Below are 18,639 nucleotides of genomic sequence, written 5' to 3' on the forward strand. Positions count from 1 at the left end.
ACCGCTGACACTGCACTCCTGTCCTGTAATACTGTTGGGATGCAGATGCACAGCAGGATCCCATGCCACTGGAGTTGTGCCCTGGTTACACCCCAAGCCCTAGGGAAGAGAAGGCACAGAGTCAGCAGAGGCCAGTGTGCTGCACAGGGAGGTGTTGCTGCTGGACTCCTGGACTGCCAGGTGTCAGGTGAGACCAGCGCATTTGGCACCAGTCTCATCATTTGAAGTTTGTTGAGATGTCTCAATAATGGGATTACTTTCTTGGTTCTTTAATAGACCTCTCCGTGTTTAGAGACATGGATACGTCAAAGCAGGGATGAGCGGGGGAGCTAGTAAAAGCCACAAATTCTTGTGCTTTCAAGCGGCCAGTTAGTAAGCATGGCTTACCTGTTTGGAGGTTCCTTTGTGTGTAGTTCATGAATGTGCATGAAGGTCATGAGGAAACTGTGACTCCAAACAAACAAATAAAACTCTAACCTGGGAGAATGTGCCTATTTCATGTTATTTTTTAAGCCAAATGTCTGCATGCCATCAAGACACTCAGGAGGAAAGCTCACAACCTCTGTTTGCCTTGCGAGGGGCTGCTTCTGTGAGACTCCTTACAACTCGCTGTGAATCCTCCCCTCCATGACTGAGCTACCCACCTTTATAATTTCATTGCCCAAACAATGCATCTTAATTTGCTTCTGTACCATGAAGCGAAATAGACAATTTCTTTTAGAATATAGAGATTATGAATGAGTCTCTACTTTTTAAAAGAGGCATCTTGAGATTTTTGTTTTCACATGTTGTCCCCCAGGTGGCGCACTGCAAGTATAAGTTAAACGGATTGTCATATATGTGGTTAAAGCACGTAAAATTCCATCTCTTTGCCAGAATAATATGGACAACTATGCAAACAATTCAAGCCAAACAAAGAAAAGAGAGGGAAGGAGACCATCTAATAATGATGAGTTACGATTCTTTGTTGCTTTGATTCCAGTGACACTGTACTCATGGTTTAATGAGATGCCCTCATATGGAAGGTCAAGGAAGACAAAACCATGAGTATTAGATATTAAGGCAGTGTCGGAGATGCGCTGAGGTTTTTCCAAATTTTCATCTAGCTCTCGAAGGGGACTTGTTTTGTGACTGTTGATGGGACTACTTCCAAATATTTGCCAATGAAAAACCAAAGATCCATTCAGTGTCCCAGTATCTCAGATGCACAAACAACCATCCTCTACACAGAAGATTGGCTAGAATTTCAGTCCCAGTCTCTTCAACATTTCTGTTCTCTGGAGGAGTGAGAATAATCCTGAATATTATTTGCATGGCTCTTCTGTAGCAGCCTCCAAATAACCACATTCTATAGGGGAGTTTTTGGAAGGCAGCAGTGGTTGCAGCATCATCTGTATGATAAAGGATCATGAACTTCACCCAGTAGTACACATTAGGTAGGACAGCCACTTCTGTTTCATTCAATCAGATGTTGAAATGAGTGAGGCATATAGGTTTTGCTATAAATAAACTCATATATGGAAATATATACCTATATAGAAACACATATATAGATGTGTAACATGAAAAGCCAATGTCTATTTTCTCCTTCACTGGTTCACCTTAAACTGAGGTCCAAATTCCCTTTCCTCCTATACCTCTGGTCCTATGGAGACAGCTGGTCCTGCTGAACTGGATATTTGTTTTCAGTCAAGGTTTGAGGCTTGTGCAGCTGTTCCTGGGCCAGACTTTACCTGAACTGCAGGGTTTGGCAGGTGCACAGCCTCAAGGTTTGAAGTTAGAGAGAGCCCTGCTCCTCGCTGGTGCCCTGGCCACCTGTTCAAACACAGTGTTGTTCTTCCCACTGTAACTTGCTTCAGCTCCTCATACTGACGCCCCAGGGTTGTTGCTTCCGTTTTTTTCATTCAGTATCTGTGTACCTCAATGATCTTTTTTCCCCACCTTCATTTTTCTTTCTTCAGCGGCATCTGCTAGCTCGTCTACCCCTGTTCCATTGTCTCCACCAGATAGTGAGTATCATTTTCTTCATCCATCTCTCTGCAGGTCGCTTTCCAGCAGCCACAGTTTGTTCTGCCTAATGTTATCTCCTTCACCAGGTGATAATTCAACTCAGTTGGCGGAAAGCAGCGTCGGGTTTTAGAGAAGCAGATGAGAAGAGAAACAGGCATAGGGCTTCTCAGATCCATGAGGGGCAGCCTTCCCTGAAGGAGAGGCGAGGGAAAAGCATTGCTCTGGATAGAAACCCCTGCAGGCAGGATCCCCAAGGCAGCTTCCCTGGGGTCACCCCTGTCCTCAGGATTCTGAGTGGGCTGGATCAAAACTCGTATTTGGAGAAGCCAAAGGAATTGACCAAGAAAAATGTCTCCTCTGCAGGGTCATAGAAAATGTGTTGGAGTGTTTTGTTTTTACCCTTCATTTTAATTGGCACAGTTGGATACAGACATTGAAATTAGATAGGGAGGCCTGTAGCTTTCGCTTTATCCATAAATGCATACTTTTCTTGTAAATATTTGTGGGAAAATAAACAGTGTCTGGCAGATGTGCCTGGCAGTAGGCGCTCAGGCAAATCGTTTAACCCTTCACAAGTGAGCCTTGTTTATCTCCTCTGTAAAATAGGATGCGTAGTCACCCACGTCCTGCCACCCAAAAGAAAATCGCAAACATTTTAATGTTTATCAAGCTCTGTTTTACCCACCTGGGATCATTACCACCGAGCCAGCAGTAATGTCAACGGGTCGCTCTCAGGTTTCGTCATCCTGGCTAAGCCTTGCTCATTTCCGATCTAATGAATGTTGCTATCCTGTCCTTTTGTTCTTCTGAATGCGCAGGAGTAGAAGGGGCTCCAGGCCTGCCACTGTTTGGAGTTTTGAACCTAGCTTTCCAGGGAGGAATAGCAAAGTAAGACCACAGCTCAGTAAGACACAGGATGCAAAGCCAGCATCTGCCCAGAGTGGCAGACAGCAGCAAATGGGCAGGCAGGGTGGTGCCACCTGGCTGGCTTTATTCTCCTTGATATATCAGAAGCCCCTGCAGTTTGGGTTCAGACTTAGGAGGTGACTCAAGCCTCAAGCTCAGAAGCCCTCTGTCACCATCTGTTGACTCAGAAGCATGCCCACCGCCCCATGCAGTGCTTTTCCAGGCACTGTCCTGTAGCAGACGGAGTTCAGGCTTTGGAAGTAGACAGACCTGGGTTCAAATCACAGCTCCACTACTTCCGCCTGAAGCTCCATGACATAGGATAAGTCACTAAACCTCCCCAAGTCTCAGATTTCTTACCTCTAAGGTGAAGAATGGATTCCACTTACCTTTTAAGTGTTTGTAAAAATTAAAGATTAAGAGTGAAGAACACAAAACATACTGCTCAGAATTTAGCAACTGGAATTAATAGTCAGAATAAATGAGAGTTATGTTATCTCTTGCTGCATGAGAGCCATTTGTCAGCAAAATCTCTGATCATCTCTTTTAAATAAGTATATTAAGGTATTTTCAATATGTATATTAAGGCCCAGCATGGCGTCTCAGGCCTGTAATCCTAGCACTTTGAGAGGGCCAGGGGCTGGATTGCTTGAGGCCAGGAGTTCAAGACCAGTCTGGGCAACATGGTGAAACCTTGTCTCTACTAAAAACATAAAAATTAGCCAGGCATGGTGGCATGCACCTGTAATCCCAGTTACTTGGGGGGCTGAGGCAGGAGAATCGCTTGAACCTGGGAGATGGAGGTTGTGGTGAGATGAGATCATACCATTGCACTCCAACCTGGGTGGCAGAGCAAGACTCCATCTCAAAATAATAAATAGATAAATAAATATGTATATTAATATTGATAACTCAGAGAAGAGAGTGAGAGAATACCTCCTTCACCATCTTTATAATGATGCCTACATATATATAATATATACACACCCATGTATATATACATATATAGCTATGAGTTTAATTTATCTCCATTCTGTCCTTCACCTTTCTGTGCCTTTTCTGTCTGTCATGTTTCCATAGCAACCTGGCCTCTTCCTGCCCTTGCAACCACAGAACCAGCTAGTGAGTACAGGGCTGAGCTGCTCCAGCCAGACCTCTGATCGCTTGTTGTAGAGCCGACTTCTAGGTTACAGCGCTGCCTGTTGTTTTCCCTTTTATTAAAAGCAACAGTTGTGAATGCATGAAGGCTCCTAGCCTGGTGTGGTTTCCTAAGCATGCTGTCTGCTTGGCCAAGAGAGCAAACCAAGCATCAGCAAAAGAACGGGGGTGATTATTGGAAGAATACTCCGTGCATGAGGAGGCCTTTCCAAATCGACTCTCTAGTTAAAAATAGACAAGAATTAGGGAAACGCTGAGGACACAAAAGAACAGCATCTCCTTCCTGGCTTTCGCTTTACTGTCCCTCCTTCTGAAATACACACGCTCATGTGCGTGTTAATTTAGCAGTAGAAAAAAGACTGAGAACCAGGGAAGGAATAGGAGAAAATGGCTGCTTGGGGAAAGGGAGAGGATGATGCCGAGAAGGAAGGAGCCGCTGCTTCCTGACAGCATGCCTGGCTTTGTCTCCCTGTATGCAGAGCCCAGGGAAAGGAGAGAGCTCCTTCCTGCTGTCTCCTTTCAGGCTCCTGCCTCAGTGCTAGAAAAATGATGGGCAGAAAAAGCCTAATCCAGGCTCCCCCTGGGTTGAGAGTCCAGATGAAAGTGCTGGAATTTATCTCTTGACAATAAAGTCAAGAGCCAGACTGTATCCTCTTTTTTTCAACGTAGAAAACATTGCACAGAATCACTGCTGTAACATGTTCCAAACTGGTCTTTGTAATGCTCTAATGAAGTAAGATGTGTGTGGAGGACTTGAATCCCCTGAAGAATCCATATGAGTATGTGTGCATGTTTGTAGTGTTCAAGCATCGAAGCTGTGTGGGAGTTTTAGATTTTATAATATTTCTGGTTGCACAGGAAAAAAATGGCATACATCCCATCAAGCAGAACGAGAAGGCAGAAAGCAGGTATGCCAAGTATAACTCCAGCTCCCAGGGCCAAGCTTTCCAATACACAATTGAACAGAGAAGAAAAGAGTTTCCTGGTTCTGTGTGTTGCATGAAATGGTTCTTTTTTTTTCTACTGCAGAACGCAGCTCAGGGTCTGCTTTCTTGGTGTTCCTTCCGTGTGTGTGCTGTGATGAATTTTAATTCCTGATGCTTTTAAGGTTTCATGTTGTCAGCAGAGCAGAGCCGATGACAATAGGCTGTGCTCGCATGGGTTTAATTCAGAATATTAGTTGTTGTTTTTTTTTACATTTGGAAAAGGAATGCAGCTAACAGCCTCCTTTCTTCTTCTACAGTGTCACTCCTGTCCTTTTTCAGCCTGGTGCAATGTGTGTCCAGGCACAGTACGAGAAAGCTACATAACGTATTTGCACAACTGTGTCGCATTTAAGGTGACTCACTGTAGGTTGGTCCTCTCTGTTAGTGAAACACAATCTTGGCTCCAGATTTTGCCTGAAGAAGGAATTAGGTGTCTCTCCCCTGACATGTCTTTAATTTTTAAACATCAGACATTTCTGCCCACAGATAAAATGCTTAGTTGTGACATACAAAGGGAAGAAAGTTTGAGTCATTTTATTTTGAACCACTTGACTACTGACCCAAATTGTAGGTCCCAGTGGATACTGAGATAAAGGGAAGATGTTCACAACTGGGCAGCAGCCTGAGTTTAGCATGAACATATTTCTCACCAGTAAGTGAAATGTAGCACATGTGAATTGCAGTGGAACTAATAGCAGAGTAGCTATCAGCATGTGAATATCTATCGATCATCAATCCATCAATGGGGTTGAAAATAAATATCTCCCAGTTTTGCCTGTGTGTGTGTGTGTGTGTGTGTACCCATTTATAATTATGAGGGAATAAAGATATTCTAAATAAAACCAAAGGAGCAATTGCTTAGTTGTATATAGTCCCTGAAAGTCCCCTTTGGCAGGAAGGTACCGGAATCTGTGTAATGCCAGACAATCAGAAAGAAGCATACATTCTCTCAGCTCACAGTGGCAAGGGAAGAGGTAGCCTGGTTAAAGCATTTCTCTCGGGTTATTTTTAACCAGCAGTGTTCTTTACACAGAAAGGTGTCTTCGTCTGCCTTCTTTGCCCTTCTCCCTCAGCCTCAACTGGCAATGGCCAAAACATTCCCCGGCCTCTTAAATTTAAGGTCAGAAACCCAAAATGCCTTTTAACAAGTCAAGATCACTCAGTCACAACATAGGACCAAAAGGAATGCTTTTACATCCACACAAGAAAAAATTTTTTTTTTTCATTGTAAATCTCAAATTTATGTCTTAGTGCAACCACAAGTCTAAAGATACAACTTTAACCACAACAGGTTGGGTGCCGTGGCTCAAGCCTGTAATCCCAGCACTTTGGAAGGCTGAGGTAGAAGGATCCCTTGAGCCCAGCCTGGCCAACATGGCGAAACCCCCATCTCTACAAAAAATAGAAAAATCAGCTGTGCGTAGTGGCACACGCCCGTGGTCCCAGCTATTCAGGAGGCTGAGGCAGAAAGATTGCTTGAGCCTGAGAGGTCGAGACTGGAGTGAGCTATCTTCACGCCACTGCACTGCAGCCTGGGTGATGAAACGAGACCCTGTTTCAAAACAAACAAAAAACTTTAACCACAAATGGCCAAACATTTGCTTAATGTCAAACTCTCAGCGCATTAGGCCAAAGGTACAGTTTCTGCTGTTTAGTGTCAGCACAGCTATTGTCTCAACCATCAGAAGGAAACCTATTCCCTAGTCTGCGCTGGCCTCTTCCTTTATATGGGTCTTGACTTGAGGGAGGCTCACTGAGGTCTCAGGAATAATACGGGTTTGTGGAGAAAGAAGGGAGATAAGATCATCAAAGCCACCATCTCTGGCATGCATCCACCCAGCCTCATTCAGCCCATGCTCCCCTCTTCCTTATGCCCCAGGAAACATGAAATGACGCTTTTTGATTTAATACAATCTTTTGTTCTTCTAGGGCACACAGTCTTCACCCTAAGATTCTCAGGACTTTTCCTTGATGACCCATATTCTGTTTCATTGCCCTTGTTTCCCAAGGATGCTGAGACATTTCTGGAATCTGTGGATAATAACTTGCTTTTTTCTTTTCCTTTAACAGTCTCCTGGATTGACTTTGACATCTGGTTCCTGACAGCAACACCTCCCCATTTCAAAACAAGTTTACATGCTCCTGATGTGGTATTAATATGTAGTGTTGCAGCCGTAGCTAATGCTTATTGGTGTTGTTAACCAAATGCTCTTTATGATTTATTATCCTATTTCTGGGCAGTTTTGCTGCCCTCCCAATGTTTCCTATATATGCTGCTAATTTAATTTAATTTCTCCTTTTATTTAGTCTGTGATTTTGTTGTTGATTTTTCTCCCTGCCCATTGTTTACATCAGTTTTTAATTTTTTTGTATTTTCCATGTGACCTCCTCCACTTTCCTTTCAACCAATCATGTGCGTGCGTATCATGTGACTTTGTCATGTGGCTTGCATGGTGCTGATGATGTCGTCCACGCTGGTGAACAGAAGGTAAAACTCTTTGTTCTGATTAGTGAAATAAATCTGGGACCACAGCCTGGCACGTAGGGCACACCCATTTCTTCCTGTCTCAGATTTCCCAAACAAAGCCATTTGAGAGATTCCCTCTTGTTCTCAATTCACATCCAGAATTCATCATTCCTTGCAAACTTGACATGACAATTTGATATCACGACAACCTTTGGTTTGGTATTTTGCTTCAAGAAATTTGGTCACACAAACTGTTCTCTACAGTCAACCCACATTAGCCACAGCACAGTTTGCAAACTGAATTTTTACCAGATGGTTCATAAAAATTATTTCCCAGAAAGGTGTTTGGCAAATTAGCTTTATAGCAGTGTTGTTTAACTTTATCCGGTAGTTCTAAAGACCATAGTTGTTCTAAAATGAGTCACATTCCTGTGAAAATGTTTACAACCTTGAAATGCTACAGAGTGAAATATATCAATTGCAAAGGTTGTATTTGTTCAAAACCCAATGAGAGTGCTTCATAAAATTCATGCACATTGAGGACTTTCTGAAATAAGAGATTTAAGAATTCGGATTAGAGCAGTTTGGCTGTGATTACCGAGGTGTCACTTTTTAAGAGTGGCCCTCCCCCAGGGAGGGGGAGAAAATCAAAGCAAAAGTCACTTGATAATTACCATGACTGGAGATCTCCGTATAATCAAGAAACACATGATTGACCCTTGCAGCAAAGGAAATAAAATTATAGCCTAATTAAGTGCATAGCAATGACAAAATAATTAGTTAATATTGTGACTGTCACAACCTCATTAAAACATTTCTCGCTTACCAGAAAGAGAGAAGGAAGCCTCTGCTCACAGCTTCCCTCACTAAAATCAAACACCTATTCAGAACCTGCCCTTTGAGTCATATGCATTCAGTTTTCTCCTAACTGAAATGTTTTACTTCAAATCACACCCTGAGACATGGGCTACATGGATCACGAAAGCAAAACTAACACCAGTAACCCCCGGTGTGCCCATGCATGCAAGGGGTCCCTGTTTGACCTCACTTCTCTGAGAACTGATTGGGCGACATCCACACAGACAAAACCGTCAACAGCTGGTCTCGCATGTCCTTTGTTCCTGGTCTGTTCTTGTGTTTCGTTCTCCTCCTGTGTGTTTAGCCCTGTGTACCTTCCCTCTCGTTCACCCTCCACATTTCCCATCTCTGAGCACCTCAGCTTTATAGGGATGTCAGCTTGGCCCCAGTGTAGTCCCATTTACAGCCAGACTCCTGAACTTGCCTATGAGCCATCCTCATTTCCAAAAAGGAGATATTGGGTGTTGACATTGTACGAAATAAGGTGGGATTGTCCCAGAAGCAGAACATCTGATAATCTGATGTAGTCCATGCCAATAAATTGGGCTTACCTTTAAAAATCATCTGGATTTGCAAGTATTAGGACAGAGAATATAGAGAGCTTAAGATTTTCTAAACTACAAGTCCTACCCAAAATATTATATTTTCATGATTTCCCAAAGGTTGACCATCAGCAAGACTAGACATTTTTAGACTTGTGATGACTGTTCGGTAGTTGATGTTCTGGAAAAAGATCTGGGCCTTCCCCATGAAATCTTAAATGTGAGCAGTAACTGGATGTTGAATTTGAAACCTATTCATTTCTTTTTAAAAAAACAAGCTTGGTCATTTCTGTGCAATGCTATAATTTGGAGCGAAACAAAGCACAATGTTAATAAGGTAGACACTAATTCACTCCTCTAAAGAGAGATCTCTACCAGACATTTTAAGCCAGGGCAAGAAATGTTTAAAGATGTTTTCTGAAGTTGCCATAGAAACATTCCTTAGCAGTCTTCTTGGCTGTTGATAAAAAATGTGGACAGTACTTAAAAATATATATATATATATCACTGAGGGCCTTAGAGAATTCCAAAGCTATGATTACCCCCTCCTGGAACTGTGTCCTCATCCATGACGGACCCTCTCCTGCCATCTGCAAGGGGGCAAACTGAGGACTTATTCAGGTGAGCCCCGTAAGCAGCAGGAACTGGCCTTTAACAATAAAAATTTAAGGGAATGGAGAGGTCAGGGCCAATAAAATTCATGGAGGAGAGCAATAAAGCTTAGTTAAGGACAGTTATCACCTCCTCTCCCTGGGTATTAGCAAAGATTTAAGCTGAATTGGGCCTAAATGAGAAAGGTGAAAGTAAGCGGAGGAGTGAGGGGGGACTTCCTGCTGTCAGTGGGTTGTACACCCAACAATTGGTGACATCTGATGTTCCCTGTCCACCTTGCACCCCCTCAAAAAAAGAAAACTGCCTGGGATATGCGTAACATAAGCTGGATGCTCCATCTACCTGAGTTCAGTGGGGCAGTGTTCACAGAATCCAGCAGCACTGCATGAAGTGTGGCGACTCAGAAGGAGAAGGGAGGTTATAACAGGGATTGAGCCCCATCCTTTATGGTTACTTGGCCCCTGAGCCTACGGGGCTTGGCCTGTAGACGACTGTGACAGATAAGCTTAGACACCTGTCCCAGAAAAGAAGAAGTGAGGATGCAAACTTTGATTTCTAAGGTCATGGCATCATGTCACTGCAGGGCTTCCTCCAATGACTCCACGGAGCCCTGGCTTTGTCCACCAGCTACTGAGGACTCTGTGTAAATGGGACTCCCCACCAGCAGCATGCGTGAGATGAGAAGCCCCCTGCACCCCTCTGTCTGTGTGCTGCATGTCTGAGCATGACTCCCTCCCCAGCCATTCATAATGATATTTTTTTTCTTTAGCTACTGACACTGACTCGTACTAGGAAATGCTGATTCTGATGAGCTAAGCTCTTTAACACCCACTCTTCCTTCTTAGATTGAAAACATCACTAACCACCCCTTCCACTCCCTCCTTTATTTTTTTACAGCTGTGTGTCTGGATTGCCACGATCTCTGGCAGGTCGACACAGACTTTTCACCAGGGTTTCTGCTCTAATTGCCTTTACCTCTAAGGATTCCCTGCACTGGAGGTTCCCAGGGTAGAGAGTCAGTGGGAAGGGGCTGAAGGAAAAGGCAGTGAGGTGTGTCAGCCCGAATCCTGTGGGCAGGGACTGTGGGCTGCCGCTGGCCTTGGTAACTGACAGTTCCCTTAGGGTCACCAGTATGAGGGCTGAAATTCCCCAGGAGCCACATTCTTCTTCATAACCAATCTAATGTCCATGAAATAGAGCTGAAGATGGACACGAGCCCCCCTTGTGGCCTTGGAGGCAGGAGCCGAGTTAACTGTTGGTGATAGCAGTTATTTCTGTCATAACTTCCTCAGCCTGGATCAGCCCCATAACCACAAGCCATACCTTCCTGGTCATATTTTCTTTTTAGGATGATGAAACAAAGATAATTGATCAATTAATCTGTTGGTGTTTTCATGACACCCGCGAGAAGGGAACTGGTATTTTTGTGGTTCAGTCTGTCAGAGCTCATTGGTTGCTGTTTAATTTGTACTTCATGCTGCCATTTACCGCACCACCCCAACACGCACTCTCACATTCATAATTCCTCAGGAAACTGGTGCTGGAAAGGATTTACAGACCAGATGCCTTAGTGAGTGTGGCCGCGGGGAGCTCAGCATCCTTGCTCTGCAAGCTGGGAACTGGCCATACCCACACTCACTCATTGTGTATCCCGAGGCTCCCTGGAGCCAGGGACTAGGATGGCAAAGATTCTGGTCACTCAGGCACAAGCAAAGCCCTAATGCTGAAGACAAAAGGGTCCAGGGGAAAAAAAAAAACAAAAAAAAAACTTTACTCCAAAAGCTTAATCTAGCAGGAACAATGCCAAAGACAAATTAATACCCACCCTTACACTGCCAGGCTGTTCTTCGGGATTGTCCAAAAGCCACTTGGCATCCCTAGAATAGCCAGGTAGGTTACCAAAAGAGGCGCCAGGGAGAGTCATGAGGATCCAAGAATGTATGCAACATAGATCACACCCGATTCTTTTGTTTGGTATCAAGGGCTAAGAGCTTTGTTTCTTTAGTTTCAGGAGAGAGAGTGAGTGGTCTAATAACGCTAAATCCTGATTCCCTCAGATAATTTGCTGATGCCCTAAGGACCAACCACGTTTCTAACCTCTGGATGTAATTGTAATGTTTCTGACTTGGAAAAAGTAAATAGGCTTCATATTTGAATAGCAAAGCCATACATTTTGGACTTTTCAAAAACTAAGAGTAAAAAGGTATATATAACACAAGTTTCAAATTGCTTGGAAGAAATAATCACCCAAATGAGGCAGGAGTTAGGATAAACAAAATGAACAGTATTTTTAAAACTAGACAGTCTTATTTGATAGGAAAAGTAAAAGATTGTAATGCAAGCCCCACATTTATCACGGGTTTATGCTCAGACACCTGAAACTTTGTGCAGATCTCTATGAGAGAGAAAACAAAGTGGATGAATAGAGAACACAGATGGAGGGCTTTTTGTTTTGTTTTGTTTTGTTTTTTTGAGGCTGAGTCTCACTGTCACCCAGGCTGGAGTGCAGTGGTGCAATTTCTGCTCACTGCAACCTCCACCTCCCGTGCTCAAGCAATTCTCCTGCCTCAGCCTCCTGCGTAGCTGGGATTACAGGCACCACCATGCCCAGTTAATTTTTTTATTTTTTTTAGTAGAGACAGGGTTTCACCATGTTGGCCAGGCTGGTCTTGAACTCCTGACCTCAGGTGATCCACCCGCCTTGGCCTCCCAAAGTGCTGGGATTACAGGCATGAGCCACTGTGCCCAGCCCCAGATAGAGGCTTCCTTGAGGATGCCTGTTTGGCACCCCAGCCTTTCATTCAGAAGGCACAGCTAACTCTTGGTGTTTGGGCTCCTTTGAGAGAGAAATAGAATGTTGTTTCCTGCTAAAATTCACCAATGCTGTCCAAGTACCCTGGATTTGCTACTATTTTTGTTGTGGAATTCAGATATCCAGCCGGAGTTTTCTAATTCCTGGGGCTTCTGCTGATGAGAGGAAGGGCATAAAGCCGATTCAGATTTAAGAGTACAGTAGCACAGTAATTACAAACCGAGAACCTGCAATCGGCATAGCCAGAAATATACATTTCAATTATGGTTTCTAAGAGAGAATTTCATAGGACCTGCCTGTGATATATCTGACTGTACGTGGCCTCTATGGTACGTTCTTTCTTTCTTGGGTTCATGATTCACATCCTGCTAGAAAATAACAGAACTGCACAATACTTTATATTTGTTATTGGCAAAGTTTCTTTTTAATGTTCCGTTGGTGTAGTCTTTACATAATGCATTTTGGGGGGAACATTTGACTCATGGCTAAAGCTAAACTCCAAGGGTGTAATTAACCCCAGGGGTCTTCTGGGAGCAACCTGCCGATTGCTGCTGAATCGCAAACCAACATTTACAAATAATTACAATATTGGTTTTACTGAAATTACTCATAATGATTTCAATCAGAGCCACCATCTCAGAACACAGTGCACATCAGGACTCTCTCAGGCATTTCTTCTGCTAATGTGCTCGATATAGCAGTCAGCCTCCTGAACAGAAAGGTCCTTTTCTCCCACCACAGCCCCTCCCTCATCAGGCATGGCTTTGTGCAGAAAGCCTAAGAAAGTTTCTCTAACCCCATTTGTAATCTTTAAGAGAATTCACTGACAGTGAACACTGGAAGATAAGACACTTGATTAAACAATTGCTCTTTCCATATTTTCATGTACTCACAGCAAGTTACAGAGCCACCAAATGGGTCCAAATCTCTGTGATATTAGTTGAATATGATCTTCGTGTAGAAATACTGTCATAGGCTGGGTGCAGGGGCTCAACACCTATAATCCCAGTACTTTGGGAAGCCAACGTAGGAGGATAACTTGAGCCTAGAAGTTCAAGACCAGCCTCAGTAACATAGTGAGACCCCATCTCTACAAAAACTTTAAAAATTAGCCAAATTAGCCAAGTGTGGTGGCATGTGCCTGTGGTCCTAGCTACTCCGGAGGCTGTGGTGAGTGAATCACTTGAGTCATGGAGATTGAGACTGCAGTGAGCTATGACTGTGCCACTGCACTTCAACTTGAGTGACAGAGCAAGACCCTGTCTCAAAAAGAAAAAAAAGGTCATAGGAAGCATTATGTATCTGTCCAAGGGCCCCATCATCTTTTAAAAGAATTAATCATAACTTAGCTTTTTCATCTGGCAAACAAAATTGTGTGTTATTTACCTTTGAGACTTCAGTGCCTAATAGACTACCTGGGACCTAGTAGATACTCAGTACACGTCTGTTGAATAAATCATAGGTAGAGCACTCTAAATAATAAACCTAAATTTTATTTTATTTTATTTTTGAGACAAGATCTCACTCTGTCACCCAGGCTGGAGTGCAGTGACACGATCTTGGCTCACTGCAACCTCTGCCTCCCGGGTTCAAGTGATTCTTGTGCCTCAGCCTCTCGAGTAGCTGTAGCGGGGATTATAGGCACATGCCACCACACCCAGCTTTTTTTTTTTTTTTTTTTTTTTTTTTTTTTTTTTTTTGGTAGAGACTGAGTTTCACTATGTTGGCCAGGCTGGTCACAAACTCCTAACCTCAAGTGATCCACCTGCCTCAGCCTCCCAAAGTCCTAGGATTACAGGCATGAGCCACTGTGCCCAGTCAATATTATTATATAATATAAAATGCTCTAAATTCTATGAGAAAATAATACACACATATCAGAGTACTGATAGTCACTCAGATACAATGATAGCAAATTACAGTGTTCTAACTATGTCAAATGTTGGAACTGTGTTCTAACTATGGTATAGATTTTGATGGTTTTTCTCTGATTCAAGTTAAATTTTTTTTTGAAACAAATCTAAAGATAAGAGAGTACTTTCATCAGGGAAGCTGGTTTCTGCAGGATTCCCCAGAGAGACTTTTATTTTAGGTCTTTGAAGAGACTTGGGGGTCTCTTTTCAAAGATAAAACTTTTGAGATAGTTTTTTCAACATTTTAAAGCAAAAAGTTGACAACTTTCTGCCTTAGAGATGTGGAATTGTTGACCTTGGAGTGCATCTCCCTAAAATTGGCTGAAAGTCTTGTATTTTGCGTTCTGTTTCCCACAATGTCATGAGAAACAGCCCAGGTATAGTTGGCAGTCCGTGCTAGTGCAGTGGCTGTTACTGTTTCACATGACGGCAGGGCTGGAAGGAGCCCTAAAGAGCATCCAATTCAGGGCCCATATTTTGCAAATGTGGAATGAAACTTGATGGAGGCAACAGACCCCCCATGATGCAGAGTTCAGAGACAGCATTTTGCAGGATTGATTCAGCCTTGAAAACTCACACTGCTCAATTTCAAGAGGAACTCATTAGGAACGTGCAGCCAGAGAAGCCCCAGTGGACTGATCCCTAAAAGGAGGCCTTGGGAGAAGGACGCAGTCCTTGCCTAGTGGGCATGTTGGAAGGGCCGCTGATGCTGCCTGTAAAAATCCCCTCCATGCTAGGGCAGGTAGACCATTCAGCACAGAGCCAGTGTTGTGATTCTGAGTGGATAAAGTTAGAATAATTACATTCATTTGCAGTAGGTCTAGGGTCATCAACCATTCCAGTTTGCCTGGGACTGAAGGGTTTCCCAGGATGTTGAACTTGCAGTGCTAAAACCTGGAATGTTCCAGGATAACTGGGATGAGTTGGTCACCCCAATTTAATCAGAGAATACAATTTGTAAAGTTCTCCTGTGTCATCTTCTATTTGTTCAGCATTTCTGAATCTACACAGAGCTCCTGCCCTGATCTAAAATCTATGCCACTTTGAGTCGCTTTTCAGCGCTAGATATCTATAATGACATAGACATAACTGATGTATTGTCTAGGACTTGGGACAGTCCAAAGGAATTTGGAAAGCCTAAATACCTTGACATGTCTAAACCAAATTTCTGCCTATTTTCCACTGAATAGCTGTAGCCCAGGGCTAGATAGCGGCTTTAAAACAAGACAGGTCTTTGCCTGAAATCCATTCATCTTTTTATTCCTATTTTTATTTTTCCTTAATTATTGATCTAAGAAAACAAATAATAAGCACAACTTTTCCTAAATATCCTCCCGACATTATGCATCCTCCCTGTTGTAGCTTTTAATCTATCCCTGTTACTGCTACTTCTCAAACCTAAACGTGCACACAGATCACTGGAAGGATCTGGTTACATTTCTGACAAGTGCCCAGGTGATCCGCCTGCTGCTAGCCCTGCGATGATGAGCAGTGGGCTCTTCCTTAGCCTTCTCCCTGGTTCCTCCTTGTATCGAAGGAAGGTGGTTCCCAGAGTAGCTGAATGAGAAGTGAGGCGTGACACTAACTGTGCCTGTAGCCGTCTCGTAAATGGCCAGTGGTGCAGTTTTAGGTGCTTAGATCCAAGCCCTGGTGACAAGCCGTTTTGTGGCTCTTCTGTCACATGTCTGTGATTCTGTTTTCCAGAGAGCAAGCCAGAGTGGCCCACCCAGAAGGTAACTGTTTTGTAGCGTCTCCAAGTTTTCTCTCTGAGGTTATGAAATAGATGCAGAGATAGCTCCTCGCAGAAGTGCGGAATTCCCCGCTGTGTTAAATCTACATTTTAACTTTGTATGTGAGATGTCCTCTCACTTTATTACTTTCAGCATATATTAATGCAATTGTTTCTTTTAAAGTAAATTAGTGCCTTACTCACTGGAGAACCATCCTAGCCCTAGCAGTTTGTCCCATGCAAGTTCATCTTCCTTCTCAACCTTGGATTCACAGTGCTACAAGCTGAGTGTATATTGCAAATCAAGAAACAACTTTTTTTCTGTTGAGAAATGCTAAAGACGTTTTTCTGTCTCTCCTCTCACAAAGAAAAAGACTGCACTGATTGTCACTTTAACACATTAAAGTGTGAGGATTAGCACTCACTCATTTGAACCATAAGTGGATACTTACAGGAAACTTGCGTAAAGCATAAGGATACTTACAAAAAACTTGCCTAGGGCAAGTCGTGCTTTATTTAATCACAACCGGAAACTTCTTATTTTTTTAATGAGTCTGAGTAATAAAATGTCATTCATGAAAAGCCAGTCCCAAGAATGCAGCATTATTTACTCCCACTAGAGATCAGGCCTCCTAGCCCCAGGGGTGAGTGACGTGTCCCGGCAAGAAACTGGGCTGTTTTGCAAAATAATTTTATGGATGGGAGTTTCCTACTCAAACACTTGTATTTTCTCCTATTTCAGGCTGTTCCTCAAGATGTGTCAGGTTTATAAAAATTAAATCTTCAGTTATAAGAGCAACTAAAAGGAAACATAAGTACCAGTGAGAGAGACAGAAAAAAAAAGCCTATTCTTAAAACACTGAAAGGACCCTGCTCACAGGAAGGCTATTTACCAGAACATTCCCAAGAGGCACTCTCAGTTTGGGCTCAGTCTGAGGCATCTACCTGGAATTCAGTTTTATTTTTATTGCTTTTTAACCATTTGAATTTCTGAGAAAGCAAGAAAAGTGTCCAGCCCCACCCTGTCACTCCATCCCATTCGGATGGGTTGGATTTTCCTTCTGTGGATGCGAATTTCATGTGAATTAACTGGCTGTTTCAGGGGAACCCAGTGCACCTAAGCTCGAAGGGCAGATGGGAGAGGATGGAAACTCTATTAAAGTGAACCTGATCAAGCAGGATGACGGCGGCTCCCCCATCAGACACTATCTGGTCAGGTACCGAGCGGTGAGTGGCCTCCTTCTCAGACTTCACCAGAACCCTGCGACACTGACACCCAGCTTGCTAGGGAAACAACAGGGGCAGCCCAGGTGGGGCAGGGGTGGGATGGGGTCTTACTCTGTGTCTGGCAGGTGGCCCATGGGCCCTGGCCATGGCTTAAAATCCCAAGATGGCCCTACAGCTGTTAGGTCATGTTCACACTGGGTCCATTTGAAAGCCTCTTAGACGACTGTGGTGATGACAAACTCATACCATGGTTGATTTTTCTGTGTCTTGAACTTTACTACAAAGTTATTTTGCCATTATCTAGTAGTTCTCTTAAATGCCATACTAATATATAAGAATCACTACCTTGGATAAAATGTGTATGGTAGGCCGGGCACCTGCACTGTCACTGTGACCACATGCATTTTCTCTGCACGAGAACCCTGTGTGGTAGGTCTGACCATTATCCCCTCTTTACAGATGAAGTAAGTGGGTGCACAGCAGTCAGTAAGTGCCGGATCTCACACAGCTGGGTGAGGCAGTTTAAATCCAAGCCTGACTGAGAGACTGGGCTCTCCCCACTGCCCGAGGCTGCCTAAGGTCCTCAAACAATCCTTGTTCCCTCACCAGCCCTTCACCTGGCCACCTGAGCTGTCCTAATCCTGCTAACAGCAAGTTGGCTCTAAGCCATCTTCTCCTGGTTTGCTCACCACCCACTTAAGATTCCCTCATTCCACTTTTATCCGAATCCCACACTGAAAATCACCCTTTCCATTTGGTTTTAGAATGACACTTGGTCATCTTCAACTACAACCAATGGCTGAGAGATTTAGAGGCCACATCTGAACACTGAGAATAACCTCTTGCTAGGGTTTTGGAGTAGAGAAAATAATGAACAAGGGAGCAATCTCCTTTCTTCACATAGCCCCAAGGAAGACTTTTTCTGGGAAGCTGAGTTACTTCCTCTCTGCCTTGTGATCAGTCCCCCGTGGAAGTGATAGGTCTTTAACTGGGTAGCCTTCTGGAGAGCCGGTTCAGCACAGAGCCCTGCAGGCACACTTCTCAGCTGGGGAGGCCTTGTTCCCACTTAATTTGTAAGCAGGTATGAGCTGAAATAGTAGGAAAGGCCTGTCACTGCCCTAAGGCCCAGTCCAGAGATTCCAGTGACTGAGAGGTCCTCATGGCTTCCTCACTGCCGAGTAGGGCACAAGGATTGGGCAGGTGGTCCCCAATATCCCCCTGGAAGCGGAGGTGTGGTAGGCTGGGATGCCTTTCCAATGGTTTTCCTGATGTGGCCCCGTGGACAGAACACAGGTTTTAGAGCCAGACAGACATGGCATCCAGTTCTAGGTTTACTACTTATTCTGGAAGAATAGGTCACCTAATCTTTCAGAACTTCAATTTCTCCATCTGTCAAATGGGGATAAAATAGCTTATTGA

At 43.7% G+C, this 18,639-nt stretch overlaps 1 protein-coding gene across 13 annotated transcripts in view; it reads left to right on the forward strand.

Annotated features, from left to right (window-relative positions):
- NCAM1 (neural cell adhesion molecule 1) overlaps positions 1–18,639 on the forward strand; it is a 311,181-nt gene that overhangs the window by 273,129 nt on the left and 19,413 nt on the right. For 12 of the 13 annotated variants that reach the window (XM_015115714.3, XM_077964292.1, XM_015115716.3 and 9 more), the window contains one exon: positions 17,096–17,220. In XM_015115714.3, the coding sequence (XP_014971200.1) occupies positions 17,096–17,220 (125 nt within the window). Of the gene's footprint in view, positions 1–7,545; positions 7,549–17,095; positions 17,221–18,639 lie in introns of all 13 variants that reach the window. The other variant, XM_015115728.3, reaches the window with a different exon arrangement.

This window comes from Macaca mulatta, chromosome 14, assembly GCF_049350105.2.
Source record: "Macaca mulatta isolate MMU2019108-1 chromosome 14, T2T-MMU8v2.0, whole genome shotgun sequence".
Taxonomy (NCBI): domain Eukaryota; kingdom Metazoa; phylum Chordata; class Mammalia; order Primates; family Cercopithecidae; genus Macaca; species Macaca mulatta.